This window comes from Notolabrus celidotus, chromosome 21 (genome assembly GCF_009762535.1).
Source record: "Notolabrus celidotus isolate fNotCel1 chromosome 21, fNotCel1.pri, whole genome shotgun sequence".
Lineage (NCBI taxonomy): Eukaryota > Metazoa > Chordata > Actinopteri > Labriformes > Labridae > Notolabrus > Notolabrus celidotus.
The window spans coordinates 8922406-8934083 of record NC_048292.1 but is presented as its reverse complement, the minus strand read 5'-3'; the positions used below and the strand labels follow the sequence as shown (position 1 = coordinate 8934083).

Sequence of the window (11678 nt, the reverse complement as noted above, 5' to 3'; positions counted from 1 at the left end):
AATAATATCTAATGAGGGGTTGTTCAAATCAGAGAAAAGATTGTAAGTAGTTGATATTCTCCCCTTTTGCAAAGGTTTATGGGAGAATAACACTATTTTAAATCGATTCCCTCTGTCTTCATATTTTGCTTCTTCATAACAAACTCATTTCAAAAAGACCTTTCCTTCATCAGCAGTAATGGTAATTCAAAAAAAAAAATGCTCCCCCTAGTGGTTAATGAGACACACTGCATCACTTCTCCCAAAAACAAAGAAATTATTTTTAATGTAAAAAAAAACATCCCACTGCAATTCCAACACACACAAACAACTCAACACGTCCTTACATCACAACCACACTGACACAAACACAGATAACATTTTGATTTTACATCTAAGTATTCACAATACATTCAACATTTCAAAACCCATCATTTAAGTAATGAAAAAATACTTTGGCATTAGCAGAACTTGTAGCTTATTTACATGTTCAGACATTATTCAACATAAAAACAACTTTTTCTTGAGTCACCCTGTTTAAGCTTTTTTCAATTCAGGTCATGATAACCTGTGTAACAGATACTGTAGCATTAAAAGACACACCTGTGATAGAGGTTACATATGATCAACCCCTGCCACTGTAAAAATTCACACATATAGAACAATATTCCAGCAACAGTTTGGAGTACTGTCACGTAAGACTAAAATCTGCATATTATATTCTCTGAATGACTTGTAATAGTTTTAATGGAGTGTTTCTGATGGTTGAAAAAGTGGTCCAGTGCATGCATCTGTCAAACAGGCCCTGCTAAAAGCCTTTGTCCAGTTCTGATGTGATTTAGTCTCTTTTAATAAGAGCTTTTTTAAAAATAAGATTCAATATATATTCTCCAATATGGAAAGACAAGAGCCGCTCTTCCAAACTTTTATAGATCTGACTGGAGTGAATAATTTCAAGGAAGAGGAAAGATGCTTGTTAGTTACACTGCTGTGAAAGTCTGAGGTTAAAAACACAGGAGAATAAAAAAAAAATCCATGTGTACATCTGCAGTCATTATTTTTCACAACTTAAATCAGTACTTTGCAGCAAGGCTTTTGCAGCATTAACTGTAGATTTCAGACGTTTACATCACGCTCTTATCCAGAGCAAGTAAGAGGATTCAAGTGGTTATTAGTCTCAGTCTGAGACAACTCCAACTGTCTTTCTCAGCTTTTTCACAGCTGTTCAGCCAAATACAAGTCCCTCCTTTTTGGCCTCTTTCCAATCATGGTGTTTCCTTTTTGTCACCGTCCACGAGGGGCCTTTCTGTTGACATTTGCCAGGCTGTGTGCCAGTCTCTTCGTGAAGAGCGGGTAGGATTTACCGCAGTAAGTGTGCGTCGTCTTTATGAGTTCTTCTTCAAGAGGTTCCAGCAAAGACGTCACTGGGTCTGCCCCGAAAGAGTACTGGAACGACAAAACATTGAAACATGTAGTTAGAATGATACACCCACGTTTTTTTGAGGACAAATCAGAATGATTCTGGATCTGGGGGCAGGTTTGTATGGTATGGAGGAAGTTTCTTCTAAGGATGACTTGTTCTCTCCTTCCTTTTCGTGTCTCTATGCTGGAACACGGGGGTGGTTGGCTAAAGGTTGCATGAGTGGGCTTGGAAAACTTCAAAAGAGCGGCTGAAATCCCAAACTGCTACCCAAACTCCCCCGAGGACGGCTCTCACCCCCCTACTGTTCCGCTGTGATTGATCAGGTTCCCTCTGTAAGTACGCAAAGTGCTGCTGTGGGCAGCATTTGGACTTGGAAGATATCTGTCCCGAGATAAATTACAGACTAAATCCAGGAGGCATGCTGGACTCAGATGGGTCTCCAAATCTAATCTGATCGGTCAGCCGGGCGCAACATAAAGCGGACTGGGTTCACTTTTATGCTATAGGCTTAGCGTCCAGTGATAACAGAGGATCAGAGAAGAATTTTCATGTCTTCCCAATAATGAAGGAGCCTTTACTGCGCTCCGAGGAAATCAAAGGGGAATTACCATTTTTTATGCCAGCTCATTTGCTTGCACTTGGGTCCCTGATATTGGGTCACAAAGAGAATGGCGTTTTTACGAGCACGTACTCTCACACACACACACACACACACACACACACACGCACGCACACACACACACACACACACACACACGCTCGTACACACGTACACACGTACACACGTACACATGCGCACGCCGGTCATAAAGTTGCATTTACAGTTGCTGTATTGATTTTGTGCGGCTGATGGGGCACCCTCGGCGTGCAGACTCCAACTCTAAACGTAGCAGCGGTTGTAAAATTTAACTGCTGCTTCTTGGGCTCGGCTTTTTGCAGTGCGGGGAGGAAGGGGATGCTTTATGACGGACAGACGGCCGTGGTCTGTCTGAGAGGGAGACAGGCAGACAGACAGGGAGGAGCACTGCTGTGTGAGCTCGGGATCCTGCTTCCTTTGTGTGAGGATACAGGGCCTCACAAAAAAAGACAGTGGTTGACATCAAATGGAACTGAGGTTTTAGATGTATAACTTGTTTTAAGGAAGAATCCATTCATTAAGAATCAGTTGACCTCCAGCTGTTAAATGTGAAAATTAATATCCCTTTAAAATGAATGTGTTCTTACATAAAAGGGCTATCTGAAGACATTTCTATTCATAAGTTGTTTTTTTATCATGTTTTGGGATTCAAACATAATCAAGGCGGGGTTTAGAAGAATAAAATCAATCATTGCCTATAATAAAACTGATACGTTTAACAGCCTTTGTCTTCCTGTGGACTTGACTGTATCCTTCCTGTGATGGTTGCCGTGTGAGGGATTTTGTGTATCTGATGAACAACAAGCCAGCTTGTGTGGCTACTTAGCTAAGGGAGGTTATATCAACTCCTACAATCTTGTTGAAGACTGAAAATAGGCAGAGGAAAACTTCCTTCCTTAAGAAAAAATGTCACTACTTCAGAAAACTGTGAATACCTGATGGTACTAGTTCACTGTTTCTGACCTCTGACATCAGGACAGGGAACACCTTCAGTTTGTTTATGTTCTTATGAGGGTCAAAGGACTGCCGTTTAATTGAAGACAGGAAAAGAAAAAGATCAACACAAGGTAAACGTCTGTGATGTGGTGTATTTCAGATCCTGTTGTTCCTCCCCTGTTCTCCAGAGTTTCCCGCCGAAACAGCTCACTTGACCTGTTATCTAATTAAACACCTGCAGCTTGTTGCACCAGCTGTGTGTAAACTCAAACGTAGCCTAGTTTGAACGTAATTTCTCATTTAGGATGAAGTTTACACTCTACTAACGTTTTGTGCGTTGCACCAGCTGAGATAGTTCCAACGTCAGCCTAAATTCCAGCGTAATTCTTACACTTAGCCACTTAGCTCCTAGTAGGTGTAAAGTCCTCTGTAGAGTATATCGGCTGCCATGGCGCGTCGTTTTGGAGGATGGGATGATTTAGGATAAGATAAGATACTCCTTTATTCATCCCACAACGGGGAAATTCATGGAATTACAGCAGGAGGATGAGGAGATACAGAGAATTTTCCCAGCTAGATTATGTCTGCAACGCGATATCCAAGAGAGAGATTACATCCTTTGGAAAAATATGATGACCAAGATTTGCGCTCCTGAGTATCAACATATGTTGTAGTTGATAATTTAACACTGCAGATTAAGGATTTAGGCTATAGTTATCACTTTACTTTAGTTTGATTCAGCTGTCGGTCAGTTCCGAGAAGATTAGGGAGGAAAAATAACACATATAATCCCTGCATCAAAATTGGTGCTTTCCTCTGATTGGCTGCTGGAAGTGTCAACGTCATATCTGCGACAATGTTTTGGTTAGTTTGGATGTTACGGTCTACTAGTTAAGATGAACCTTACGTCTCTGTGGTGCAACCAAACAACGACACAACTTAAATTACAAACTAACTAGCTTCAATGTGTGGTTTAGTGAGGACTTTACACCCTAACTTAGGACACAACTTGCACACTGCTGTTGCAACAGGCTGCTGATCCACATTAGAGATCAGACCCAGTATAACTCAGATTTCCTAACCGCACCAATGCTTTTACCAGATTTCCACCATCGTCTGATCTCTCTGGATACAGCTTCTATTTTAAGCCCTGATCTCTATGCTATGCTCTTCCGTCTCCATTTCTACCTTTCTACTGTGGAAGTCTTCATTCTCTTAATGAGACATTTTGTGACAGTCGCAGTCTCCTTTCCGTGCTATCCTCTGAACCCTTGCGCTTCCAACCTTTCAGCATCAGACTCTCGTGTTCCTCTCCCCAACACTGCACAAGACACCCTGAGGTTCTGCTGCACATGAACAAGCAAGAAACAAATGAAATGGTCTGTCCAGTGAGATGAAACACACACCGGATCAATCCACACTACACCATCCTCCAGACTTAATCACATATCTATGGAGGTGTCGATACCTAACACGGGCTATTGGAAAAACTGTGTGTTTTAGTGCCTGCTCTGGGCCCTCATGTGGGGGTTTATGCTCAATAGTAGCAACATACACACGACAGGTATAAGCGTGTGTGTGCTGCCATCATTGATCCTGCCCTATAAAGCGGCAGTTTTAACTGCAGGCCATGGATAAGCGATGGATAAGCCATCCCTCTGATCTGTGTTCAATGCTTTGTTAATAAGAAAGCAATGAGATTCCAAACTGTGATGGCTTCATTAAGTAAATACCACTCCAGCTATCAATATCATCACACTCTGGTAAACAACCCATAAACATCCTCATGGGGGAAATTAGCTTTAGTCAAACCTTTTCACAACATGGTGCTAGTTTGTGTTTCCAATGCAGACAATCTGAAGACACCAATACTTGAAGGTGTTCAGGGTCAGCACCAATCCAAAATCTAATCCAGGATGATAAAGAAAGAGGGTGATGGAGGAGAGCAGGTGTGTCACTAGGGTCGTAAAAAAGGCTCCTTTCATCAGATAGTGCACTAAATTACATCTACGACACTTTAAAAAGGCTCGCACGGCTCGGTCTTAACTTTAATGTACCCAGGAGACTTTTAATTGGGTGCACTTTCTTGTTTTGAGTCACCGTTGTTGTAGACATTTTATTTCCCAGAAGGCCTTTCAAAGATTTACCAAACTTTCTGCATTCAGTAGGTTTGGATGGAAGCAAAAAATGCAACACAATCAAAGCTTTTGATCGTGTTTTCAATAAAAGAGTGGAGCAGTGTCCCCTACTCGGGATAAACTTTAACACCATGCTGCCTTTGTTACTCTACAACCAGTAATATCTGCCTGTGTGATGCCTGAGAGTTGTAAAAACACAAGAAGAAGATAATAAAAACTTTCTTCGTTAACCACTTCAGCTTATTAAAATGTTAACATTTTCTTTTTATGTTCCACCGTCTCCAAGAGATCACGAAACACGGGGAGAAACACAAGACATAAAGTCTTTACACTTTTGTGATGAAGACGACTTTAGTGAACAATAAAGCTATGATGACATCACTTGTGGTGCAGTTAATCTCATGCACTGGGGGCAGCATCATATAAAGATCATAAATCTTGGTGGTTTAGTCATCAGCTGTAGGAGTTTAATGTTACACCGCCTAGTTTAATGTCTTTTTGCCTCTTACGTGTGGGGAATAGTGTGTGTTCCACTTTTAGTAGTGTATTGGGTCTGAGCAGAGCAAAATGAATATTTGAAGTAGCTTTAAAGGAAGCCTACATTCATATTAGAATTCTTAAAACACAGACAAGTAACTTCAAGGGTTGCACATTGCTCACCTTTCGTATGGCTTCGTAAACCGCCCTGAAGGCCGGCTGTTTGTTGTCGTGGTAAACCCCTCTGTTCCCATGCAGAATGTTGATGCCGTCTTCTTCGGCTGACGCACAGTTGCTGCCATAAATGCAGTGATCTGGACGGTAATTCCACTGACAAGGAAACTCCAACAAGCACTCTGAAAAAGTAGATTTCAACAGTCAGAAATAACTACTGCCTCTGCCTGTGGAGGCTGAAGGGCACTATATTGAAATGTGAGCTGTTTGATGTAAGTAATAAGGATGCATTGTTATATGGTATATATATCAGTATAAGCCGATAATGGCCATGTTGACAGATATCAACCTTCAAAAGTTTGCTATTGACAGATTACTGTAGATCAGGGGTTCCCAAACCTTTCAGCCCGCGACCCCCAGAATATAGATGCCAAAAACTTGTGACCCACACTGTCCCTCAAAGTGATTTAATGTTGCTTAATTTAGCTGGTCTTCAGAAAATGACCCTACCTATATGAGCATGTGGCTTTGCTTCTTGTGCCTTTATGAATTAACCTGCTGCTACTGATGCTTTTGATAGTTAACTGTTCACTAACCCTAAACTTAGGAGTCATCTGGTAACAAAGAAAGGCAAAAAACTCATTACATTTTCTATTTTCAAGCTTTTTATTTCAAGTTTAGCTACTATTTTTGTCAATATTTTTACTATGATCGGTAAAATGTACTATTTTTAGATCACTTTTGTCATTCAACTCTTTTTATTGCATTTATTTTAGTATTTCCTTGTTCACAACAAGTAAAAAAATTATATATAAGTAATACAAAATCAACAAAGAGAAGAAAAAATAAATAAATACAAAAGAATACATTTTAATAATAAAGAAATAAGAATAATTAACAGTTCAAACAAAAAGGAAGATAAACATAAGAAAACAAGGTAAATAAACAAAAATAAATAATAATAATAATAAATATTTTTAGATAAATCTAAAAAATATATATTCTGGAGGACATCTCATGACCCCCCATTTGTGTCTGGCGATCCCCCAGGGGGTCCTAACACACACTTTGGGAACCCCTGCTGTAGACAATTGAATACATTACATCACATCAAATACTGATGGAAAGCTAGAAAGACCCATGTCATGTCCCACTTTTCATATTGTTGATTTTTTAAATATATTTACTGATTTTCTAATGATTTTCATTAAAAGGAAGTTCATATTAAGGTTGTTTTGTACTTTTTTCTTCTATTAACTGTATTTTTGTTCACTTAAAGAGTGTAATTAAGGCCTGAATGACTCAAACAATGTTCACTAATGTTTTTATAATGACAATTAATTCAAGTTCTTGGCCCAGGTGAGGTAACTAATGATGAAAAGTAAATAACTACAACAGTTAATCAAACAGTCATCAGTATCTGAATCAGCTGTTTGCTACATTTCTATGTTAAACTTCAGTGTCAGTCCTCATTTTCTCATTCCCATATGCGCCCCTAAAATGGAAATACACAGTAACTTCTTTATGTTTCAAATATTGTGCCGCCTTACCAGGGTTGTGGTGGAAAATGATATTAAGAAGGTCCTGGTCTCCCCAGGTTATGTTGAGTTTATATTTCTGAAGTAGAGGCATCAGCAGCTCCTCCCAACGCAGACCCACAGCCGTCATATCATTCTGTCAAGTACACAAAACAATCACATACATCTCTAATGTCAGGAGGATATCATGTGTGCTCTCTCGCAGACTCATCTGAACAACTGCAGCACAATGAGGCCATCTAGAGGCCAGCAGTAGTAGTGCAGTGTGTCTTCAGCTCTTACCTTAAAAAACATGTTCCTCATCCTCGTCATGTTCATGAGCATGACTCCTGAGTTGATTCCGGTCCTGCCGTAGAAGGGGTGACGGGCAAAGCGGTTGTACCAGGCGATACGGGGCTCCTCGTGCTCTGGCGCCATGGCAGCCAGCTGGGAGGAGTTGAACTGGGACAGGAAAGCCCAGAGGTGGTCTACGGGCTGCAGGAACAGGATGTCAGAATCCACATACACAATGGAGTCCACGTCCTTGAGGATGAGCTGAACGAGAGTTTGAAAAAGACACAAAGAGACAAGTGTTAGAGGGAGTTAATAATGCAGAAGCCCTCCAGTGGTTTGAATGATGCATGGTGCCAGTTTGTTCTGCAAAAGACTTTTAAAGGGGATGTTACTCGGAGTATAAACACATCTGTTATCCCTTATCAAGATGAGCTGTTTGTATTATTCTACAATAAAGGAGGAGCTAAGTTATGTCATGTTTTTATGAGAGCCGATTTAGAGTGCCCAGGTTAGTTAGTCAACAATTGTTTTATGTCGTGTTTACAAACAACTCTTCCAAAAATCAAACGATTCAGACAGTCATAATAATGTTAGATCATCGTTTCCACTTTCCACTCATGACGACGGCTGCAGTTTCTATACGTACTGGTAAGAAGAGCCTCTGAGAAGCACACGGTTTGAAGAGTTTCTTCCACTCTGCTGCATTCTCACTGGGGAAGCTGATGGAATAGACCGTGTAGTTGAATCTGGAGCGGATAAAATCAGGCCACGACTCCAGCTAGAACACACACACACACACAAAATGAAATTGCTAGCAGAGATATCTTGTAACAGGATAGTCATTTTTTTCAAGGTGTCTTTTTCGACTCACTGCTTCAATGAAACTGGCGTGCAGTTGATCCTCAGCAAAGATGTGCAGGGAGAGTCGTTTGATGCTGAAAAGCACAGCAGACTTGATCATAGTGAGAGTCTCCTCCAGCCTCTCTCCACAGGCCACGACGGCCAGGTGCATTGGAGGATCAGGTCTGCCACCACCAGCCTCCACCTGACCCCGCTGACGCATGATGTACCTGAGGGAGAAGATGAGAAGTCTTACTGAGTGAAATAACAAGGCGGGAACCATATTGGAAATGTTGAGCGCAACCTAACTTCTGTCGAGCTAGTGTAAGGTAAAGAGGCGGGCTTTGGCTTTAACATAAAGCAAATTGTCGCCAATTTTGAGACATTAAAAGGACAAATAGATACATAAATATTTATTAAGAGAGGACCATGTTTGACATCAATTTAACCTCCCAAACAGAGGCAGAAATGATCTGCTTACTTTATGTTTGTGTGCATATCTATTGCTTCTGATTTCTATTCAATCATAGGCAGTATAACTGACAACCACTAACTTGAATGTATAGGTCAATATTTGAGTAAAAGTAAAACATCCCTCTTTGGTGCAAGCTTCTTGAACATCATGACTCATCAAACATCACATTTTCAGATGTTATTTTTACATGATAATTTTCTTTTTGTCTAACCTCAACAATTGATGCTCAACCTGATGTTATATGTATAATTTAGCTGTACCCTATGTTATTTAACTTACACTTCTTAAACCCAGTCTTGCCTGCTGCTTTAATGGTAATCAGTTATCTCCAGTGGTGGACAAAGTACACAGCCTCATTACTTAAGTCAAAGTATAGATACTCCTGGTCAAATATTACTCCAATACAAGTGAAAGTTGCCATGTCAAATTATTACTTGAGTTAAAGTCCTTGCTTTTAAAAATAAGCAATAACTCAAAACATTGTATTTTCACAATACATAAGTGCAGTCAAGAATACAAAGGAGTACATTCCGTTACATCATGTTTATCTACAAACTTGAAATCTATAAAAACTATACCATGGAATAAAAAAGGGACTAAGTTACTCCAAGCACAGACAACTTAGCTTGAAATGTTCATCTGGAATGAAACAAATGTTACGTAGCTCAACACAATTTCTCAGGTTGGACAGTGAATGTTTGTATGTTTGGGTAGAGTGGGAAACAGGGAGAACATTTCAAACACTATGCATCATTCTTCATTTCAAAAACCTCTAACACGGGCTGAAGATATGGACATGGGTGATCATGTGGAGAATTAATCATCATTACCACCTCTACATGAACTGCCTGATCTGAGTGAAATGTGCTGTGTCTGCTCCACGTTCAAGTATGGCTAAACAACCAAACAGAACTATGCAAACATTTAACTGTCAGATTTCAGAAAAGAGAAGGAAATTCATGAGCTGACTTCAAAGCAAAAGTAGTGAGTAACTAGAGCACTGATAGAAATGTTGGGGAGTAAAAAGTACAATAATTGTCTTCTGAATGTAGTAGAGTAAAAGTAATATGTCCCGCAAAAAATAATACTCAAGTTAAGTTCAGATACTCAAATAATGTACTTAAGTACAGTACTCAAGTAAATTTACTTTGTTACTGTGCACCACTGGTTATCTCTATGAAGGACTTAAAAGCTGAAGTAAACTAGACTTTTCTTTTGAACCTCAGCTTCTCCTCCCATCTACCCTCCACATCAAACTCCTGAAATCTGGTGACGATGCTCACATCCAGGTGTGAAAACAAAGCTAAATTCGGCGCTGCATGATACATTTTCACCTGTCTACATTTAAGCTACCACTTCATATGACTGGAAGAGGCATTTTAAATACTTTCTATCAGTTTTTGGTACAAAAATAAGATCAAGTGTGAGGCTGGTTTGAGACTGCAGGAGATAAAGTAGCTACTTGTCGTTAAATGTATCCATCTAGCAGTGTGACGTCTTACTAAATAATCTAGGAATGGGAAAGAGGGCTGCACGTGAAGTCACACACCTGTCGTAGTCTCGCGCAGAAACGTCGACTTAATTGAGTGTAACGTTATGATGTAAAGGAATGTGACGCAGCTTGACTCAGCAGACAATGCAGACAGAGTTAGGTTAGTTATCTACAGATGTACCCACGTTATCCGAAAACAATGTTCCCCCCTTCAGTCATGTTATGTTGAAGCAGCAAATGCTTGAAAATCCAGTTTTACCTATTGTACCAATGTGGGCTTCTGGGCCCAGTTTTCTCCGCGGACCCTCGTCTGCCACCGGGGACTCTCAGTTGTGTGTTGAAACCCTTCTTCGTGCCGTTTCCTCCGATGGGCACGTCTGAGTAAAACAACTTACTGTAAACATACAAGCCCGAGAACACGGCAAACACCATGCACAAAACAAGTGCACGAATGTAACGCCGCATAATGGAGTTTGAAAACACAACTCGGAGCCAAAGTCATGACACAAAAACTAACGTATAGTAACAATGACAAAGTTAGACGCGATGGTAACGCACTTCCGGTCGACGTTGAGAAAATATAGCTCCCAGAAGGTGATACTATTGTGCCCTCTAGAGGCCATGATAAAACCTACTCCTGTCAGAAAATAAAGCTTTTTTTATGTGTTATTTTCCTTTTATTTGTATGTCTGATCCAAAGAGAGCACTACTGCCATATGCAGTAAGACACTGTGAGGACAGTCCACTTCTAAATCTAATCCAACCCACCGAGAACACAGCAGCTAGAATTCTTACACATACAAATAAATATGACCATATCTCATTCTCAAAACACTTCACTGGCTCCCTGTTCAATACAGAATCCATTTCAAAATTCTATCATTAGTTAATAAAGCACTCAAGGGTTCAGCTCCCCAGTACATCTCTGACTTGCTCAGAATACAACCCAACCAGGATCCTCAGGTCAGCAGGTGGAAGTCTTTTACATGTACCCAGAGTCAAATCAAAGTCCAGTGAAGGGGCCTTTAGTTACTGTGGTCCATCTTTTTGGAACAAACTTGCCTGCTTACCTCAGGTCCATAAAAACTGTCTCCATTTTAATGATAGACTGAAAACATATTTATTTACTCAAGCGTATGGATGATATAATGACTGTTGTGAGTGGATGCATTTGCAGCAACAATTGCTTTTTGTTTGATTGCTGTGTCTGATGTATGTTGGGTATATCTATTGTTTTTCTGTTTTTATTTATTCTATTTGGAAAAATGTCCATGTAAAGCACATTGAACTTACTTG

At 40.1% G+C, this 11678-nt stretch overlaps 1 protein-coding gene across 1 annotated transcript; it reads right to left on the bottom strand.

The window, feature by feature from the left end:
* Nucleotides 1–241: 241 nt before the first annotated feature.
* On the bottom strand, nt 242–10944 carry gxylt1b (glucoside xylosyltransferase 1b). The gene is made up of 7 exons (XM_034673503.1): nt 10642–10944; nt 8447–8645; nt 8222–8353; nt 7585–7836; nt 7315–7438; nt 5774–5946; nt 242–1425 (listed from the first exon to the last, which is right to left on the bottom strand). Exons 1-7 carry the CDS (start codon nt 10845–10847, stop codon nt 1264–1266), a joined length of 1248 nt encoding a protein of 415 aa, XP_034529394.1. The 5' UTR covers nt 10848–10944; the 3' UTR covers nt 242–1263.
* Nucleotides 10945–11678: the final 734 nt, after the last annotated feature.

Coding starts and splice junctions, on each gene's coding strand:
- gxylt1b (XM_034673503.1), bottom strand. CDS start 10,847: ATGCGGCGTTACATTCGTGCACTTGTTTTGTGCATGGTGTTTGCCGTG. Junction 5,947..7,314: donor CATTTTCCACCACAACCCTG/GTAAGGCGGCAC, acceptor CTACTTTTTCAG/AGTGCTTGTTGGAGTTTCCT. Junction 1,426..5,773: donor TTTACGAAGCCATACGAAAG/GTGAGCAATGTG, acceptor TTGTCGTTCCAG/TACTCTTTCGGGGCAGACCC.